The sequence below is a fragment of the Zalophus californianus genome, chromosome 6 (genome assembly GCF_009762305.2).
Source record: "Zalophus californianus isolate mZalCal1 chromosome 6, mZalCal1.pri.v2, whole genome shotgun sequence".
In the NCBI taxonomy this organism is placed as follows: Eukaryota; Metazoa; Chordata; class Mammalia; order Carnivora; family Otariidae; genus Zalophus; species Zalophus californianus.
In genome coordinates, this window is record NC_045600.1 from 32,897,839 (window position 1) to 32,918,800 (window position 20,962).

A 20,962-nucleotide genomic window follows, 5' to 3' on the forward strand; every position below is an offset into this window, starting at 1 on the left:
GGCCCTGAGACATGCTAGGCAAGATCTCATGTCTCTAGATTCCCTAACTCAGCGGACCCAGCACAACCCCCACTCCTCCTCCTCCTGTGACAGGTGGTGTTCATGTTCAACCTGAAGTCCTCGCCCAGCTCAGGGGAACTGATGTTCATGGAGCGCTACCAGGAGGTGATCCAGGAGCTGTCCCGGGTAGAGCACAAGATTGAAAACCAGAACTCCGATGGCAGCGGCAGCACCATTCGAAGAACAGGCAGTGGCCGTTCCACACTACAGGCCATTGGCAATGCTGCAGCAGCAGGTGCCACCATAGGTGGGGAGGTAGCTGGGGGAGGAGGGGGTCGGGGGAACAGCCACCCAAATCATAGGTTCCTCATGCAGGTGAGCAAAAATCCAGAGCAGGACACTTGCCTTGAAGAATAGCAGTCTTGACACATGCAGAGTCCGTTTCTAGCTGTGCCCAACTTCCCTGGCCCTGGTGGTCCCATCCCTGCCACTTGAGCTACTCCGTTCAGCTTGTCCTGTGGGATTTAAACTGGAGGGTGTGAATGCTGTTTCCCCCACGTGTTTTGATGGCCACTAGCTTGGGCTTTGGGGAAATGGTTGGGAGTTTATTTCCTTCCTATGTAATTATTCCGGGATAAAGCGTATGACTTCACTTTTCTGTAAAGTGAAAAAGTTGTGTATAACACTGGTGGCTTAGGATTCACAGGTGTTAATGCCCAACGTTGGCTGCACTGCAGAAGCTCATCCTTTCATGATTTTTTGAAAGTGGAATCCTGCCCCACATTTCCACATCTCTTACTGGTCTAGGCTCCACATATCGAGTACCATCACACATTGTTCTTTCTGCATTCTCCCAGAAGTTTTCTATACCTCTTCAAAAGAATATCTGCACATCTTTTTTGTTTGTAATATAAATGGGTTCTTAACAATTAAGTCCTGTTTTCTACCTTTTTTTTTTTAGTACCATGTTTTAGAGATCGTTTCTGATTAACACATACAAATACACCTCGTTCTTTCTCAACCTACCTTTAGATCCCATTGGGAAGAAGCCCCTGATCATCTTGACCATTTTGAGTTTCTCTGGGTCTGCCTTTCCATAACACTGTTTTGAGTCCATAGAGCAGGCTATAATGATGGTGCTAATATGTAGAGAAGATATCTGGTGCAGAAGGATCTCAAACATTTTTTTTTTTTAAGTAACTACTTTTCAAAATAAAAGTGGTAGTGAGAATCATGTTAACCTCTTGCTTTTTACTCCACTGCTGGGTGTCCAGGGATGGTATTTTACTCCATCTCTGATGTGACTGACAAGCTACTCAGTACCTCTGGAGAACCCATCCCCACGCTCCAGGAGGACTTTTGGATAAGCAGTACCCTGGTGGAGCCCACTGCTCCCCTGAAAGAGGTTCTGGAGGACCTCAGTCCCCCTGCCATGGCTGCATTTGACCTCGCTTGCTCTCAGTGCCAGCTCTGGAAAACCTGCAAGCAGCTCTTGGAAACAGCCGAACGACGTCTGAACATTAGCCTTGAGAGCCGGGGTGAGTGTGCTTCTTTAGCTTTATTCCTTCATCCTCAAATGAGGGGATGGGTTTCTGAGATGTTTTATAAGTTATAATAAGAAGAAAATGCTTACTAGGGAAGGAGGGGATAGGGAGAAAGGAGTATTAGTTAATTTCCTCCTGTCCAATCTGGTGATTTAAATATAATCTGAGACTCTTACCTTCTTACTAGACTTGGCAATCTGCAGTCATTTAGGGAAATTCTTTTCTGGTTTATAGATAAATTCAAGGAAGAAATACATATTCAAAAACTGTATAAATTGAAATTGTGCCTGTAGACTGCATGCGCCTGCCAGAGTGAACCCCACTTAACCTAAAACGTGGAACAGTCTTAACCCGGCATAAGGGAATATTTTATGGATCACACTAGAGGGAGGATTGTATCTTGAGGTTAATAATGTCCCAGAACGTGTATATGGAATTCTTGGAGGAATCCGGTATATGAAGGTAGAGGAATGTGAAGAAAGAATTATGAAAAGTTCTGTTCCACCCCTCCTTGATACACACACCAAACATTGGAAACAGCACACCTCTCTCAGCAATATGGGAGAGAGGAATGGTGAATAGGTTATGCTAGGTTCAATGATGCATTAGGAGAAGTTACAGAACTCAGCATATAGTCATACTCATGGCTAAAATTTATTTCAGCAAAAAGATATGCCACAAAATCAGCAAAGGGAAAAGGCTCATGGGAAAAAGTCTGAAGGAAACCAGGCACAGCTTCCAAGAGTCTTCTCCCTGTGGAGTCACACAGGGTTGTGCTTAATTCCTCCAACAATAGTTGTGACAAGTGTGTACAAGGATGCTCATCAGAGACTCAGTGCCCAAGGCTTTTATGGGGGGGGCCATCTCTGCCCGGCATGTACCAAAATTCTAGACTCTCAGAAGGGAAGCAGGTGTTCAGCATAAACCACATTGTACACAGTTTAGGCACAGCCTGCCACTCTCATCACTTTCGGCACTTTGTATCAATGTCAGAAACCATTTACCAGTCAGGTTTGCAGTTGCCAACCAATGGCAACCTGGCAAGCAAGCCTTTCTAAGGATAGCAGTCACAGGCCTGCTGTGGTACCTCTTTTCTGCACACCTCTACAAATCACTTCTGAACTGTTGGTTAAAATGTCCTTTAATGTTCACATGGTCCTTAGAAAGTATACTGGGGCATATGCAATGTTGTTTTTATCACACAATTTCCTCGTCTAGTACTCATATTTGAAGATGAAAGGAGATACTATTCAGATTGAATGGCTGAATAGCAGAAATGGCTTCATGTCAATCAATTAGGAATTTAGTACCTATTGTGTTTCCAGATTATCTGAAGTATAGGGGGTACAGGAGAGATATAAGGAATAATCTTTGTCCATAAAATTGTTCATAGTCTAGTCAGGGTGTTGAGATGTCACTTTAAGCAAAGAGAGAAAACAAATACAATCCCAGCTCAAGTTCTCAGCTGAGGACACAACCAGGGCAAATTCACAAGAAGTGATTGGCTTGGGACAGCAGTTCCATTAGGAGTGCCAGAGATTCTGGGTCTGCTGCTCTTGGCAGTGGAGGCATCATGCTGGAGCTAGCTCTGGAACCTCGGGCATGGAATAAGCCTGGTTAAGCTGGTTGTCACCCAAAACGGCACAACCTACGTTTCCTCCTTAACATTGGAGAAGAAAAAATATTACAAGTAATTGCAGGACTGAGTATCAGTCTTTGAACATGCCTGATTTTTTCTGCATTCCCTCTTCCTTCAATCCGTTTCCAGGTCGACGGCTAGACCGCATCCTCCTCAATGCAGATGGCATTCGAGGTTTTCCAGTTGTTCTTCAGCAGATCAGTAAGATCCTGAATTATTCCCTTACATCAGCTGGACAGACTAAATCAGGTGAGCTGCTTTTCTCCCTTTTTCTCTTTGCTCCTGGACTTGGAACATTAGGTCAGCATCAGAGTTCACTTTTTCTCATTTGCTTTCCACAGAGAGTGTAGAAGAAAAAGGAGTGGGCCCTCTGCGGTACAGCATTGCTGAGCTGCTTCAGATGTGCTGGCCTAGCCTCACCGAGGACTATGTGGCCAGCCATGCCACCCTCTCGCAGCAGCTGGATCAGGTCCTCCAGTCGCTGAGAGAGGCCCTACAACTGCCAGGTACAGGCCCGACTGCGTGGCAGCAAATGAGGGCTGACCTGGGGAGAGGAAACAACAGGGAGTGAAGGAGCACTTGAGAGCAGAGGCTGAGGACTCTGGAACTGGACTCTTGTGGCCCCCTCATTAGCCAGGGCATGTCTCACAGCTAACTCCACGTGTTTCCCCACCACTCAAGTGAAGGGATGCTTAATGCTCCATTAGCTGATACATCTTTCTGATTCTCAATGAGGGCTACACCCAGAAGGTACTTAGTAAATTTTGAACAACCTTCCCTAAAAGATTACTGTGCTCTTCATAAAGCCATTCCACCCCATAGACACTCGGGTAAAAATAGGACTATCCACCCTGATATTTCCAGACTCAAAGCTCTTCCTGCCTGAGAATCACTTGTACAGGCAACCAACGTAGGATTTTATAGTTACCTTGTAAGTGCAGCACCTAAGCTAAAGGAGGCCCCATTGATCCAAAGCTGGAAGCACAGACTAAAGCCTCCATCCCTTCTCCTGTCGTAACTCTTTCCAGAGCCCAGGAGTACTCCACTCTCCTCGCTGGTGGAGCAGGCAGCCCAGAAAGCTCCAGAGGCAGAGGCCCACCCTGTGCACATCCAGACTCAGCTCCTTCAGAAGAACTTGGGCAAACAGACCCCAGCAGGCAGCAGACAGACTGACTACATGGGCACGTTTTTCAGTTACTGCAGCACCATGGCTGCAGTTCTCCTTCGGAGCTTGAGCTCTGAGCCTGGTGAGTAGCAAGAAAGAGGAGATGGAGTCATGACTGGTCCAGTGTTTAGAGCAGGGAAGAGGAAAGGTTCACAATTAAAGAGGTTCTGGGTACCGGGGCACCTGCATGGCTCAGTTGGTTGGGTGTCTGGTTCTTGGTTTAGGCTCAGGTCATGATTGAGGGTTGTGAGATCTAGCCCTGATTCGGGCTTCTCGTTGGGCATGGATCCTGCTTGAGAGTCTCTCCCTCTGCCCCAGCTCCCATTCTCTTTTAAAAAAAAAGAGAGAGAGAGAGAGAGGTTCTGGGTACAGCAATAGCCAAGAACACTAGATTTCTAGAATCCTTTCTTACTCATCTCTGTGTTTTCATCCTTGTCTCCCCACTGCCTAGTACAGCTGTACAGCACATGGGAGTACTTGATAAATTTTGATTGCATTAATGACAAAAAGTACCTCTCAGACCATCATGGATTTGAGAACCAGAGAAGATCAAGTCTCTGATATGAGGGCCAGGTTCTTACTTGACTCCACAGAGCGAGCATTGCGTGCACTTTAGTCATGTTGAAGAGAGCAGGATGAGCTGTTTGTGGCTAGACCTACCCACTAAAGTCTGTCTGTGGTTGGAAGTCTAGAGCATAGTAAGGTGTAAACTTGCAGTCAGGGTCATGTCGAGAATACCCTTTACATAGAAAGTATCAACAGAAGGGCTCTCAATGTAGTCTTTTTTTTTTTTTTCCTAAGTGTGGTTTGTTTTAGTTTTTGTTTTTTTGAGAGCAGAGTGAGAGAGAGAGAACGAGTCGGGGGGTGGGGGCTCAGAGGGAGAGGGAGAAGCAGACTTCCCGCTGAGCAGGGAGCCTGATGCAGGGCTCAATCCCAGGACCCTGAGATCATGACCTGAGCCGAAGGCACACACTTAACCAACTGAGCCACCAGGTGCCCCTCAATGTAGTCTTCATCTTGACATTACTCTTTTTTATTAATTCTGGGAAACAGGCGTCTGAGCTGTTGCAGTCAGTGGTGAAAACAAAAGTCACTTTATCTTTGCAGATCACTTGGAGGTCAAGGTAGGAAATCCATTTGTTCTCCTGCAACAGAGCTCTTCCCAACTTGTGTCACACCTCCTGCTTGAGCGACAAGTTCCCCCAGACAGGTAGGAGCTACTCTGCGGGAGTCAAGCACAGATGGGCCTTCCTATCTGTTTTGTTTCATTAAGGAATGCCAGGGCTCAGTGGGGTTGTGCTTGAATTCAGTACAGAGAGTGGGGATTTCTTCCAGACTTCTCCCTTAATTTGCATTTATTCTTACACAGCTACATTAAAATTCAATTTCAGTTCACCTCATGTCTTTCTGTTTTGCCACCTCTCACAACATTTATATTACAAGCATAAAATTAAGGGGTGAATCTTCATTTATGAATACGCAAAAGTCCAAAAATTGGATAACTCAGTTGGCTACGCTATACGAAAACAAGCATTCTCATAGATTGCTCGTGGGATATAAATTGGTACAGCCCCTGTGGGAAGACCATTTGTCCATATTTATTTAAAAAAAACAAATTTGTATACCCTTTGACCTAGCAATCCACATTGGGGAATTTATCCTGTGGCTTTACTGACCCATGAAAAATTATATATATATAAAGTCGTTTTGTTACAGCCTTATATGTAATAGAAACAGATAAGAAAAATCTACTTCAGTAATAGAAGACTAAAATTATGGGTCAACCCATAATGGAATACTATGTAGATGTAAATAAGAATGAGGGGGTCTCTGCAGAGGGATGTGGACAGATCTCCCAGATAGGTTATCAAGTGAAAAAGCAAGAGCAGAGCAGTGTGTCTAATAGGCTACTGTTCGTGTGGGGAGAAAAGAGGGAGAGCAAGAGTAACAATTAAAGACCCTGCATTTACATTTGATTGTATAAACAAAGAAATTCCGAGCTTGGGTAATATGCCTATGTACTCAGGTCTTGCACATCTTCTGCTTCTCTCCCTCTAGGCTGGCAGCCCTTCTGGCCCGAGAGGGGCTCAGCCTAAGTGTGCCAAAGGTCATCGTTAACTGCTGCTGTGAGCCTCTTGCCCTGTGCTCTTCCCGGCAAAGCCAGCAAACGTCATCCCTTCTGACCCACCTGGGCGTCCTGGTCCAGCTACATACCTCCCACTGCCTGGAGGACCTCCCACTTTCTACATTGAGCCCCGCAAAGCCAACTGGGAATTCCACATTGGAGAGAAGGCCGCACTCCTCCCCAAGGGATTCATCACTCCCAGCCCTTACATCCTCTGCCTTGGCCTTCCTTAAGTCCCGCTCAAAGCTGCTGGCCACAGTGGCCTGTCTGGGGGCTTCCCAGGGGCTAAAGCTCGCCAAGCCCAGCTTGTCATGGAAGGAGCTTCGTGGCCGCAGGGAGGTGCCTCTGAGTGCAGAGCAGGTAGCCCAGGAGTGTGAGCGCCTCCTAGAACAGTTCCCTATGCTCAAGGCCTCCCTCCTGGCTGCCTGGGAGCCGCTACGACGGTCCAACGAGCAGGGACAGAGCCTGGCAAGGAGTCTCTGTGGCCGGGCCAGTCTCTCTACTGTCCTTCTGGGCTTACACTCTCCCAGTGCCCTAGATGTGCTCACTGAAGCCTTCGAGGAAGCCCTGGTGGCCAGAGATTGGCTCCAAGCCCTTCAGCTCACGGAAGTGTATGGGCGAGACATGGATGACTTGAGCAACATAAAAGATGCGGTCCTGAGCTGTGCCACGGCATGTGGTAAGCAGAAGGCTATGCCTCGCCCTTCACTGGTGGTAATAACATTGAGCATTCAATGAGTGTATTATCACATTTGATCCCCACAGTAACTCTAGAGAAAGCTGCCATTGTAATCTCATCATATTAAAAGGAGACTGTGGCTCAGAGGATAGGAAGCTTGCCCGGGATAAGTGGTGGAGCAGAGCTTAGAACCCCACTCCGTCTAACTTTATTTTTTTTTTTTTTCAAGATTTTATTTATTTGAGAGAGAGAGCACGAGCAGCGGGGAGGGGCAGAGGGAGAGGGAGAAGCAGACTCCCAGCTAAGCAGGGAGCCCAATTCAGGACTCAATCCCAGGACCCTGGGATCTTGACCTGAGCCAAAGGCAGATGTTTAATTGACTGAGCCATCCAGGCATCCTCCATCTAACTTTAGAACAGGCACTCATAGCCAGTATCCTCAACACTGCATATCAGAATCACTAGAAAATTCTATAAACTACAAATATCTGAACCCAACCCCCCAGAAGCCCAAGATGGAATTCAGGCAAGTGTTGACTTTTGGAGACCGTACAGTCTCCATTGCAACTACTCAACTCTGCCTTTATAGAATGAAAGCAGCCAGAGATGATACATAAACAGATGAGGATGGGTATATTCTAATACAACTTTATATGTAAAAACAGACTGGGGGCACCTGGTTGGCTCCCTCAGTGGAGCATGCGACTCTTGATCTCGGGGTTGTGAGTTTAAGCCCCATATTGGGTGTAAAGATTACTTAAAAATAAAATCTTTAAAAAACCCAAAAACAGACTGTAGGCCTGTTTGACTACCCCTATTTTAAAAGGTCCCAATGAGGCAGCTCTTTCTGCCCACAGGTCCTATCCCCGTGCTTTAATAAAACCACTTTTTGCACTTAAAAAAAATAAAAGCTCCCAAAGAGCTTTCAGGGGAGTTGAGAGCAATGACCTGTAACACTCCACTCAGGGCGGGGGGCCCAAGAGTTGGGCAGGCCGTAGGAAATGGCTTCTCAGGCGGGGGGCATAGCTGCCCTGCAGAAAGAAGAAACTCCCTCCTGGAAAACGTGGAGAAATCCACTGACTGGCTGTGCAATCTTAATTGCTTTGAGTCTATTTTCAGATCTGTGAAATGGGTGTAGGAAAGAAAGATCTACTAAGTAATAATGACAGAGGGCATGGAGGGAGTGAAACTGGTTTACCTGAAATAACTTTCAAGGAGTTCTGTATGGCACAGAGTGGAAATTGCAGGGAAAACTAAAAGTTCCACCTACAAGCTGAGTCTGACCCAGTGCTATCCATGCAGTACAAAACATGGAGAGTTTCATGTGTTTTCTAGCTCTTCTTTCTCCATTCCTTCCTTCTCCCTTTCTTCCTTTTTCTTCCTCTCCTTTCTCCTTTTCTCTCTTTTCAGAAAGTCTCATGACTGTGATTAAGTTTGCAAAAAGAGAAACATACAGGCATATAGCATTTGTCCTTTTCATATAATGGTTCCAAGTATAAAAATTAATTAAAGTCAGATGGATCTTAAGGATCCTCCAAGCTCCTGTTTGATGAAATTGGACAAAGCCCTTTTCTAAGGAGTAGCCTGGACTCTTGAGCTCTTCCAGTGCCAAGCTTGCTACCTCTGGGCATCTTTTCATCTTGTAGACAAAGAAGGTTGGCAGTTCCTGTTCCCTGTGAAGGACGCGTCTCTGCGAAGTCGGCTAACCCTACAGTTTGTGGACAGGTGGCCCCTGGAGTGGTGCTTGGAGATCCTGGCATACTGCATCTCAGACACGACTGTCCAAGATGGACTAAAGCGTGAGCTACAGAGAAAGCTGGCAGAGCTGCAGGTGTATCAGAAGGTATGGCTCCCAGCATCAGGAGAAAGGAAATAGGCTTCCCACTGTATTACCAACTCCAGCCTGTTCTCACTTGATGCTGGATTTTAAGAAACAGACAATCTGGGCCTGGCTTTTTTTCTGCATCTGGCTTCTGTTTTTAGGTGAACAACAAAGGGAGACCTTATATCTATTTCCTATGTTACTTTCCTCTGGTAATTTTAAGTATGTACGCATCAGACAAGGATAGTAATAACAGTCCACAAAGCCTCTTTCACATGTATACTTGAGTTTTGTGCATGTTTTGTGTCTGTTATGTGTTCCTTGTTGTTCAAGAGTTCTTATAGAGCTTAATCTCTATTGTGTCTTTTTTAAAGATGGTTTTAAATTTCAAGAGCCATTTTGAAAGGCTGCGTGGAAGTGACAGTTTAAAAATGAAAGATTATTTGGGGATGTGTGTTAATATTCAAGATCAAGAGGCCCAGGGAGACAGAGTTAGGTGGTATGGCTACATAGCAAGTATATAGTTTATACTAATTTTTCCATGTGTACTTGGAACCAAACAGAGTCCAGAGACCCAGCAGAGCAAGTAAAGATAGCAGATGAGAAAGATATGCTTTCCACTCTTCCTCAGCACTTTTCATGCAGAGCTAAAATGCTTGCATGAAGGGCAATCCCATGGAGCATTCAAGCTGGAAGAATATCTTGGGTAGAGTTTTTAAGATGGAGGAGCATGGGACAAGTGACCCGAGGAGGTTGAACAAGCTATGAAGCACAGAAGCCTCTGAGAATTGCTCTCATAAGTGAAAGGCCCCAGTCCTGGCCTCCCTGCTCAACCTTTGCTCCCTGAGGATGCCTCTTAGATATGTTCACTCACCTTTCCAGTCTTTGCCTCATTTGCTTTAATTCTTCCTCTCTCCTGGCAAGTTTTGACAGCTTGACTTTGGGACAGAAACCTAGGGGTGGCCCATCCCTGGAAACTCCGATGACTTGTTCATGGAGGGGGAAGCTGCAATGTGGTTTGATAGCTCTTCCTGTCTTTCCTTAGATTCTAGGTTTGCAGGCTACCCCAGTGTGGTGTGACTGGCAGAGCCTGAGGAACTGTTGCATTGAGGACCCATCAACTGTCATGAACATGATTTTAGAAGCAAAGGTACTATTTTCCTGAGTGGTATTCCCCTTTCTCCCCTTCTCAGAGTTGCACCTCCTTACCTGGTTGTGTAGACCCCTTTCCGCGTTATTAGTGTCCACATTTTTTTGGTAACTACATCACATTCTTTTTTCTTTTTGTGTGTGTGAAATTTACCAACGTACAGAGAAGTGTAGAGAATAATACAATGGATGCGTTTGTACTATCACCCTACACCGTCTACACTGAGTACAGAATGTAGAGCTACTGGTGGAATTGTTGAATCATCAGGCATGAGCATCCTCACCATTACTGAGACATTGCAAATTGCTCTTAAGATTAGTACACTTGTAGTTCCTGTTACTCCATATCGTTACGGCTTTTGATATTGTCCAACTTTTCCCTTTGTGCCAGTAGGATGGTATCTCATTACTGTTTGAATTTACATTTACATGATTACTAATGACCTTGAATGTCTTTTCATATGTTTATTGAACATTTGAGTGCTAAATAGAATTTTATTTATTCTTTAAGGAGCCAATATACCATAGTTCAAAATGTGGATGTGCTCATTCAGATGTTCATGCATCGAAGAAACCTTTATTGACCATGTATTATTTGCCACTGTAGTAGATGGTGGTAAAACAAAGATAACTAAGCTTAGTCCTTGACCTTGTGTGGCTCACATTTTGGAAAGAGGGGTGATATGGCACACATCCCTAGATGATTGCGATATATCAAGTGACAGAAGTAAACCCAGATTGTGTGGGAGTACAGGCAGGGCACCTGATGTAGCCTGAGAAACAAAGAAGCATCCTGAACAAGGTAGCCCCAGGCAGAGCTGTGGGGAAGGCATTCCGGATGGCACCATATTAAAATATTCGGGCAAAGCCTTGGGAATTCCATTCGCTGAAACTTTAATCCAAGGTTCACAAATTGGGGGTGGGGAGTAGCAAACAGGGACATGGACAGAATCCAATGCCTAGCATGTACATTTGGCCCATGCAATATTGGTCTGCCGAATTTTGATTTTTTTCATGTTAATTTCATTGCCAACATTTTAAAATAGGGAAATTTTTTAATTTAAAAAAATTTTTTTTGGTTTTTTGAAGTTTGGCAACACTGGGCTTGCACATTCATATGGCAACAGAGCTGAGTACGCACTATCTCCTTTGTGTTTTGTTTTGTTCTTTATGTTAATTCCAGTATAATTGACATTAGTGTTATATTAGTTTCATCGTACAATATACTGATTCAACAGTTCTGTCCATTACTCGGCACTGTCTCCTTTGGACAATCTTAGTCTTCCCCACTTCCTTAATATCTCCCCAGGGCTGACATGAAGTGTCAGTGACTTCACGTCATCTGTTTCTTTTTTATGCTAAATCTCAGAGGAAAGTGATATCATTAATCATCAAGCTACTTTGATATTTTCATAACTCCCTTGCCACTCTAGTCCTTTGAGTTTATGAGCCCACTTTAATCCCAGAGTAAAGTTCCCATCAGCAGTTACCCAAACTTTCCTGGGGCTTTAGCAGACTCAACACTGCTGAGAAAAATCAGGCAAAAGCTGGATGTGTGACAAGGCCAGTGATTCAAAGGGATTGAAGCCATGTGTGTTTCCTTCCAGGAATATGGACTGTGTGAGGAGTGGGGCTGCCTCTACCCAATTCCAAGAGAGCATTTAATCAGCCTACATCAGAAGCATCTTCTCCACCTTCTAGAAAGAGGAGATCATGAAAAGGCTCTGCAAGTAAGCCTCTATCTCTTTCCATTTTTCTTTTGGGATAAGACAAAAAGGTTAGTCAAATCAGATGGCTTTGTTCGTGCTAAATACCACGCAGAGCATTTGCAATCTCAGATCTGCTTCATGTCCTTCTTGGCCTCAAGATGATTGTAGTCCTCTTCAGTGAAGGTGCCTAGCCCTGCCTTTAACGCCTGATGGTCAGCAGGGTCCAGGATTCTGCTAAACTCTGGTTAAAGTCATCATTTGTGAAGCTGCAAGGGTGGTGAAAGAAAAAGTACAGAGAAGGGATTAGTCCAAAACTAATAAACCTAAATGTTCCATTCCCAAATAAAATAAGGCTGGCCTGAGTTATTTATGGGCTTTCACCTTTCTCCTCTACCCTTCTCTTACAACAGCTCCTGCAAAGAATTCCTGATCCCACAATGTGCCTTGAGGTCACAGAGCAATCCCTCAACCAGCATCCTAGCTTGGCCGCTTCTCACTTCCTGGCCAACTACCTCACCACGCACTTCTACGGAGAACTGACTGCTGTCCGACGCCGTGAAATCCAGGCACTCTACATGGGATCCAAGGTCAGGAAAGAAGAGGGGTAGTTGGGAGGGCATACCTGGAGGAGAGACCGCCGGCCCAGCTCCCGCTTCAGAACTTAACCTTTCAGTGGCTCTTCTCCAAGACTTCTGCCATTCTTGGCCTATGCTATATAAAACCTTTATCCAGCAGCCCACTCTTTCATCCCTTAGGAGTTGTCATTCTCTTACTGCCTTGTCTCCAGAGTGAATTCTACATGGCCCTCTTAGGTTCTCTCTGTGGTTTCCCTGGTATCTTCTAGATCAGTGCTCTCAATGCAGACCATATAGTAGAATCACCTGGACTTGGGGGGAAAAAAAACCAAAACAACTGTTGACCCTTACCCCAGATCAATTAAAACTGAATCTCTTGGGACAGGGCCTGGCTATTTTCCAAAGAGATTCTGAGGTAAGGATTTCAAACTACTGCTTAATAACCCAGTCTATGCTAAAGAAAAAAGAGTTAATTCTCTAGGTACTGAGGTCCTTACCTTTGATATGTAACCTTGGAGACACTAATGGAAGAAATTACAAGCTAGAGAAAGTAATCTGGAGAAGGGGGGTTTGGGGAGAAATGGGACCCTCTGACACGGTTCTAATGATTCTGTGGCAGTCATATCTACCACTTCATGAGTATGGAACTCACCTCACAAATAGAACGAGTGCTGGGAGAACCATCAATATGAGCACTGGCTCACTTATTAAGAGTTCAACTACATAAAATGTTCCTAAAGAAGATGCACTCTTTTTTTTTTTTTTTTGATGCACTGTAACTAAATGGGAATCCTTGAAAATTGGCAATGAGCAGAGCCAGTGGACATATTTCAAGCCTAGTGCTAACAGTCTCTAGGAGTGTAAAGACATCATTTACCTCCAGGACACTGGAGGTGCCAGGTGTAGGCAGCCTACTGATATCACCTTATATTGCTCATTCTAATTAAGCCTCAGATGGACAGAATGGTGGCTTTAAGGATCAGGTAGAGATCAGCTATACCTGGAGGTGCCACCTGTGGGCCAAATCCAGTCCTCAGCCTGCTTTTGTGAGTCAGGTTCTTTTGGAACATAAATTCGTGTACTCATTTACTTACATACGGCCTTTGGCTGCTTCCACACTCCACTGGCAGAGCTAAATAGTTGCCACAGAGACTTCATGGCCCATAAAACCTAAAATATGTATTATCTGACCCCTTACAGAGGAAGTTAGCCAACCTCTCACCTGAAGTACTTCTTGATTACCACCTGAAAGATTGAAATAGGAGTTCAGCCTTGCTTCCAGAAAGACTACTAGCCAGCCCTAGTAGTTGGCCTTGTGCCTTTGGTCCCTGCTCCCCTTCCCCCTCCCAGTAAGAACCTTGGATTCCTTCTGAAATGTTCTAATGATTGTTTTCTTTACTCTGCGGATCTACCCTACAAACAGGTTCTGCTGACCCTACCTGAGCCACACCGGACCAGCTACTCCCACTTGTCCTCTAACCCCCTCCTTATGCTGGAGCAGCTACTCATGAACATGAAAGTGGATTGGGCCACCGTGGCTGTGCAGACTCTGCACCAGCTGCTGGCCGGGCAGGAGATTGGCTTCACCATGGATGACGTTGACTCACTGCTCTCCAGATATGCGGCAAAAGCCTTGGACTTCCCATACTCTCTGAGGGAGAAACGATCAGGTAACTGCCAATATCCTAGTGGCGGCTCCACCTGGAGGAGGAAACACCGTACCACATCCTTAGTTATAATTTGTCTTCTTTTATTATTTTGAGTTGATCAAGAGTGAAAGGAATGCACTTCCATATAGATAGCTCTATGCTATACAGGAGACCTCTTGTCCTTGGAGGGAGTGGCAGGCTAACCAGAATTACAGTATGGTAGATTACCACCGTGCAAACATAAAGGTTTGGGAAACAAAACATGCTGGGAGTGGTCTCTGTCTGGCCTTGGCACAGTGGACTCTTATGTACCATCATTCTATATTGAGGGCATGCATTGTTCCCAGGGTCACATCAGATACCACTACTATGTGAGCCAAGCCTCTTCCAGAAGAAGAAAATGAAATCATTACAGGCTGATATTCCCAGACAGCTTTCTGTTTTTCTTACTCTCTACCCTCCAGGGCCTTCATTTAAATGTCTTCTACTTCCCTTTGGGCATATTTAAATTTATTTTGTAAAGTCCTAACAGCTACTTCATTATTTAACATAGTTAAACATCTAAACATAGTTTGCTTTTTGAGGCGTTGAAGAAGCATGCTTGCTGTTGTCTTGGAAGTACCTCCACCAGGCTTTTTACACCTGGCAGAATCATGGGATGACAGTCAGCAAAGCAACAGGGCTTTAAATTAAATGTCTAGCAGAGTGAGTAAAGATGCTTATGGTAGGATGATATTTTGTCAGCATTTTCCCTCTCTCCAGATTCTGTGACTCACCTCCAGGAAATCAGTCAAGCTTCAGACCTCGAGACCTTGTCTAGATCCCCGTCGGCAGAGTTCTCTGCTGCTGCTGCAGCTGTTCCTGGTAAGGACAGGTTTTGAGAGTTATCCATGGTTTAGTTCAAACTTGCCTAATTCTGACTTTCTGATTCTTTTGCCTCTTTTTTCATTTCCAGTTACAATATTCTTATTTTTGGTTCATTCCAGCTTTGTATATCCCAGAAAATTTAACAATCAATTCTCGTTATTTGCAGTAGTATTTCTATAAGATCTCTGCAAACACTGAATTAGCAAATACTGAACCATTGCTCGTAGGGAAAATATATGTGTGTGTGTGTCTGTCTGTCACTTAGATTGAAAGTGAAATTGAAAACAGTTCATCCTAGTAGATTTTATTTTATTTTACCAAAGAGGAAAAGAGGTTTAGAAGTGTTAAAGTGACTTGCCTGAGGCAAACCCATTAATGAGTGCCTAATGAGAGTTTAGGATTGAGACCCTGTCCAGCTTGCCCGAGAGCCAGAGCTTCTTTCACCACCCCACGCTGTCCCCTACCATCTCCATCCCCCATCACCTCTGTATGAGAACTGAAATAAGAAATCAGAACATCACCTTGTTCATCCTCAGATGAGAACCTGCATGTCAGGTGTCTCAAATTATTCACTCTGCCCATGTCTGCAAAGGCACTGCCAATACTGATTTTGAGGTTACAAGTAAATTTTGGCTGGTGGGCAAATGCACAAATACAGACTGTGCTAATAGGGAGGATGAAATATATTCAGTCCTCATGATCATTCTGGCCCTCTGCCGCAAGTTCGTTATTGATGTCTATTACCTACACAGGGTGCAGGCTCCTTGAAGGCCTCAGCCGTGTCTTGATCACTCCTTTTCGCAATCCCCTTCTCCCCCAGTCCCTGGCCCCTTGCACAATGGCCTACAGTCCTCAGAGGAAGCTTCAGCAAGTGTTTGTTTTGCCAACAGTCAAGGGCACGGGATTCCAGGGGGGAGATGTATGGGCGCTGCAAAGAGTATGTTTTTCAGTTCTCTTTTTCTGTGACCTGCCAACCTTTCTCTGATAGGTGACAGGAAATTTCCTTAGATAGCATAAAGCAAAGATGGTGGCATTTCATGGCCGTACTTTGAAAATTAGCCATGCTTTACAGTAACCAGCAGACTTGAGAGAAGGGCTCAGACTTATAGGTATACGAACAGCCTCATGCATCTGCATATGGCAGCCTGAGCACCTTTGGTTTACTTTTTTTTTTTTTAGCTTTTTATTGTGGGCATTTTCCAATATACAAAAGTAGAATAGTATACTGAAGTCTGACATACCTATGGCCCAACTACAATAATTACCATCTACGATGGCCATTCTTGTTCCATTATACCCTTGTGCCACTACCGGGTTATTTTGAAGCAAATACTAGATTTCGTATGATTTTATTTATAAATATATCAGTATATATCTCTAAAAGGTAAGGATATTTGTGAAACAAAACCATAACATCATCATCGTACCTAAAAATGAATGATTTCTTATTATTACCAACTATCCAGTCAGCATTCACATTTCCCCCAGTTGTCTCATTAATTTTTTTTAGAATTGTTTTTTCTAGAATCAATCTAAATAATGTCCACACATGGCATTTAGCTAAAATATCTCTCAGGTCTCTTTTAATCAATTAGGTTCCCCTACCTCTTTTTTATCTGTGGCGGAAACTAGCTCATTTGTCCTGTAGAGCTTCCCACGTGCTAGATTTCATTGATGGCCACCCTGCAGTCTGGGTCTCAGTCCTCTCTATATCCAGTACACTGGTTGGTAGTTCTAGAAGCTTGATTTGATTCAGGCTTAATATTTTTTGGTAAGCATATTTGATAGGTGTTTGTGTGGCTTCCATCAGGAGACACACTGTCCAGGTGTCTCTCTTTTTATGATGCAGTCAGCCATTAATGACCATTAGCTGGATATATTATTGCAGTAGGGTTTGAAACATGGTAAAATTCTGATTTTCTCATTCCTTCTTCGTTTATTAGCTGAACTATTGATCACCTTTTACTCTTACTTTGGCTCCGACTCCCAGGTATCGCCACTACACATTCTCCCAGTCCAAGGGAGAGGAGCTTCCCAGAGAGTCAGCCCCCACCAGAGTTCGTCCCCCCAGCAGCACCCCCTGGCAGGCATCAGTGGGTGCCCGATGAGAGTGCGAGCATCTGCATGGTCTGCTGCAGGGAGCGCTTCACCATGGTAAGCAGCGTTGGTCTCCAGCTTTGTCTGCAGGGGAAGTGAAAGGAAACCACCAGTTCATGAGCCCAGTGTTTATAGTCACCTCCTGTCCCCAAGAGGATATTGATAGTTTCAGAAGAACTACCAAATCCAAGACTTTGGGTTTAACTTTGACCTAACCACATGTATTTTCTGGATTCAGACAGATGGTAGACACCTTCAGGTAGCCTTAAATTCTAAAATCTTTGCCATTCTCATGACTAAACAGAGGCAGAGTGGCATAGCAGGAGTGACCAACACCAGGAGATCTTGTTTCTAGCTCCCTTTTTGCTGTAAGACAGGTGGCCTGGTAGTGGTTTTATGTACTGACTCTGGAGACAGAGGACCTGGGTTCTAATCCCAGCTCTTCCTCTTATTAGCAGTGTGACTTTTTCAGTCTCAGATGCTCACTTATAAGCTAGGGATGATATGTTATGTGGTACGTGGAGCTATAAGGACCAGCTATGATGACAAATGTTACCACACTTAGCACCGTACTGACTGGCACATTAGCTCAGGGCTGATGGGAACAACGATGATGTGATTGCTCTGTGTCTCTTTCTCCCTCATCTGCGAAGGTTGTGTAATATGTCTGTTAACCTCTTAGAGTGAAATGAGGCAGTACTAATGAAATCATTTTGAAAAAAGGACACTTTCTCATCGTCATCAATGCCATGAAAACGTGTGATTTGCATTGGCTGAGAAAGTCACTTCTTACCCACTGTTTTTGCTGTGTCTTCACACATTGCCTCTGCAGACAGGTAGAAGTTGTTAGGAACTATTGCAAAACTGCCCATCACTTGGGCCCCTTTGCTCACCATCTGAGACATACCTTTAAATGTTAGCTCCTTCAAGGCAAGGACTAGGTGTTCCTTCTCAATAGAAGCCCAAACACCTGGTATTCTTAGTAAGTCACAGGTGACTAATACCAAAGATAAGTGGGTTGACAGGTAGACTCACAATTCCTGCAATCTCACCTTCTCTCGCTCCCTTTTTTTTCTCTTCCCAATGACACTTATCAGTTCAACAGGCGTCATCATTGTCGACGCTGTGGCCGGCTAGTGTGCAGTGCCTGCTCCACTAAGAAAATGGTGGTGGAAGGCTGCAGAGAGAGCCCTACTCGTGCGTGTGACCAGTGCTATAGTTACTACAACAAAGAGTGAGTGTCCTATAGCGGGGCCGCTACTTCCATTGACCTCTGCACACCCATCCTCCCCCGAGATCGGGGGTCTTGGAGTCTCATTATGGAGAGCATCTCAAATCTGGAACAGTGACAGCAAGTTTGAACTTAACAGTCACACTAAAATGCCATTAACTCTACAGCAATACATTTGACCTTGGTCAGAGAAACTTCTAAGGAGCAGAGCTCAAGGTTCTTACATAGTGTTCTCCCTGAAATCAGGACACTTGATTCCTGACCAAGGCCATTAATCTTAGTTTGCCAACAACCTCCCCAATTGTTCAGCCACTCCTGCTTCCATTGGTCTCAGCTGGATTCAGAGGGCTGTGTTCACACCTGCTGACTCTTCAAGCATCACTTGCATCAGTTCTAATCTAGCTAGTCATCCTGGCTTGTTATCTACAACTAGAAGAGCCCCCACACCTTCCTGTGCAGTTTACCTAGTAACAAATTTCAGAGACTGCTTATACCTCTGGCAAGACAGATTAAGACTGTGTTTGCTGGCCTAGTGTTGCTCGATTTTTCCTCACTACTTATAGCAGCAAAGGAGGGTGAGACTAAGCCTCCTAGGCCATCTGGGAATATGAGCCAAAGCAACTCCTCAAAAGCAAATTACTTTGAATTCTTCATGTTTTGCTTACAGATTTAAATTGATTTTATGTTCTGCTCAACAGCATTATTGAGTTTGTTTTAATATGAACATTTTTTGTCATTATTTACCATGATGATTACTGATCTCCTAGGAAGAAAGATATGCCATGCTTATATTGCAGTTTCTGTGATCCTGACATACCACTTACCTCCCTTGGGGTAGGGGACAGAAGAAATATCCATGTACCATATTGCTGAGATTGGAAATGAGCAGTTAGTATTGATGGAGATCCTTTCACTCAACTATGACTCAAAAATAATCACTTCTCCCTCAAGGAGCCCCCACTTTAGTGGGGAGACCATTGACAGACCACAGACTAATTGGATGAGTGCAGTGGTAGAGCCACACAGCTTAGCCTGATGGTCAGAAGCTTTCTTAGAGGTGTGGCAACTTGTCTGAGCATTAGAGTATGAGAAGTTAGGAAAAGAAGCCAAAACAGGGCATACCCAGAAGTAGGAGTGACAACTGCAAAAGTAGGGGCAGGGAATATGTAGGTGTTTTGAGGAAGTGTAAATAGGTAGGTGGATAGGCTGAGGTATTAGCTGGCATACCTTGGACTTAAAAACCTGACACCTGAGCCAGGAGGACTTGGGCCCAAAGGCTTGGAGCTTGCTCTTTGGCAGCATGGGCTGGGGTTGACCAGCAGGCTTCTCATGCAGGTGATAAGACTTTGACAGGGGCCAGTGGCAGAGTGGGGAGGACTTCAATGAGTTGAGCACAGGTCATGGATGGCAGGAGTTGCTCACAAGAGATAACGAGGCTAGGTCGTAGGGCTTTATCTGCTGAAAGTGCAAATGTGAAATCCTTCTACCCTGAGAAGCTGTGGAACAATTTTAAGCAGAAGCATAACATGACCAGATTTGCATTTTTAAAAGCTTGCTGTAGCTACAAAGGAGGGAGTAGGTTGATAGAGACAAGGATACCAATTGGGAAGCTATTACAAAGGCTCTAGCAATAAATGATGAAGGTCCTCTCTGAGGCAGGGATGGAGAGAGATGGGGACATTTCAAGAGGTATTGAAGAGACGGACAGAAAATGGTCAGTGATTGGCTATGGCAGGTGAGGGACAGAAAAGAGTTTGGTGGTTTCCCTGATACGTCTTACTTGGGCACCAGTGTAAATGGCAGTGCTCTATACCAGCTGCGAAACAAAGAGGAGGAGAAGGGATTCGGGCATTTCATTTTGCGTTCTCTGTTTCCAGTGTGCCAGAGGAGAGTCCAGGACGGCCGGGAGGTAAGGCGGAACCCTAGTCTCTTTGTTTATACGTTCAAGTTGGCTCTTCTTTCAGGGTTTCACCTGCAGCTGATACCCTTAATACAGCAACTCATTCCAACTTGTTGGCCAAGGAGAAAAGAAAATTCTTGGCATTTCTGTCAAGCTGTTTCCCTTAAAGTTTATTGTCCTATTAACCTACCGTACTGGCCCATTAACTTCCAGCATTCAGAAGGCCAGCAACCAAAGAATTTGGTCCCTGACTTTGAGTAGGTTATTTCTTTTTTTTCTCCTAGATTCCCTTTCACCGCCATCCTACCTCCAAATGCTCCCTCCTTCCCCCTGGGCAATCACTATTAATAGTTTGGTTCATATCCTTCCACAGAGGTTAGTTTTTAGGGTAGCCAATGAGTCAGCCCTCCATTTGAGAAGGGTGTACATTTCAGAGTTTCTTGTGAAGCGGTGGGGTTGTATGACACTGTAACACTCATGCGGGGAAGAAAGTTTGAAGTACCTAATGAGATCTCCTTAAGGAAATAAAAAGGACCAAGGAGAGAGAACGGGCTGGTATCTGCATGCAGCTCACGCCAGTTTTCTGGCTGGGGTTACACCGGACTGCTGGTCAGTGACTGACACATGAATGACACTTCTCTTCTCAGCACCAGACAGCTCCAAGAGTGAAAGTCCTCCATACTCAGCCGTGGTGAGAGTCCCCAAAGCAGCTGAGGTGGAATGGATTTTGGATCTGAACGAGGAGGAAAACGAGCTGGTGCGGAGTGAATTTTACTATGAGCAGGTAATAGCAATAAAACTTGATGGTCCTT

General features: G+C 44.7%; 1 protein-coding gene across 3 annotated transcripts in view; it reads left to right on the plus strand.

Moving 5' to 3' along the window:
- Positions 1 to 20,962, plus strand: part of ZFYVE26 (zinc finger FYVE-type containing 26) — a 62,879-nt gene that overhangs the window by 22,744 nt on the left and 19,173 nt on the right. For 2 of the 3 annotated variants that reach the window (XM_027568932.2, XM_027568934.2), the window contains exons 15-31: positions 94 to 295; positions 1,275 to 1,538; positions 3,313 to 3,432; positions 3,525 to 3,689; positions 4,212 to 4,430; positions 5,456 to 5,558; positions 6,407 to 7,152; positions 8,798 to 8,994; positions 10,019 to 10,123; positions 11,730 to 11,852; positions 12,242 to 12,418; positions 13,830 to 14,076; positions 14,800 to 14,919; positions 16,913 to 17,076; positions 18,117 to 18,253; positions 20,128 to 20,159; positions 20,798 to 20,934. In XM_027568932.2, the coding sequence (XP_027424733.1) occupies positions 94 to 295; positions 1,275 to 1,538; positions 3,313 to 3,432; positions 3,525 to 3,689; positions 4,212 to 4,430; positions 5,456 to 5,558; positions 6,407 to 7,152; positions 8,798 to 8,994; positions 10,019 to 10,123; positions 11,730 to 11,852; positions 12,242 to 12,418; positions 13,830 to 14,076; positions 14,800 to 14,919; positions 16,913 to 17,076; positions 18,117 to 18,253; positions 20,128 to 20,159; positions 20,798 to 20,934 (3,258 nt within the window). The remainder of the gene's footprint in view (positions 1 to 93; positions 296 to 1,274; positions 1,539 to 3,312; positions 3,433 to 3,524; positions 3,690 to 4,211; positions 4,431 to 5,455; positions 5,559 to 6,406; positions 7,153 to 8,797; positions 8,995 to 10,018; positions 10,124 to 11,729; positions 11,853 to 12,241; positions 12,419 to 13,829; positions 14,077 to 14,799; positions 14,920 to 16,912; positions 17,077 to 18,116; positions 18,254 to 20,127; positions 20,160 to 20,797; positions 20,935 to 20,962) is intronic. The other variant, XM_027568933.2, reaches the window with a different exon arrangement.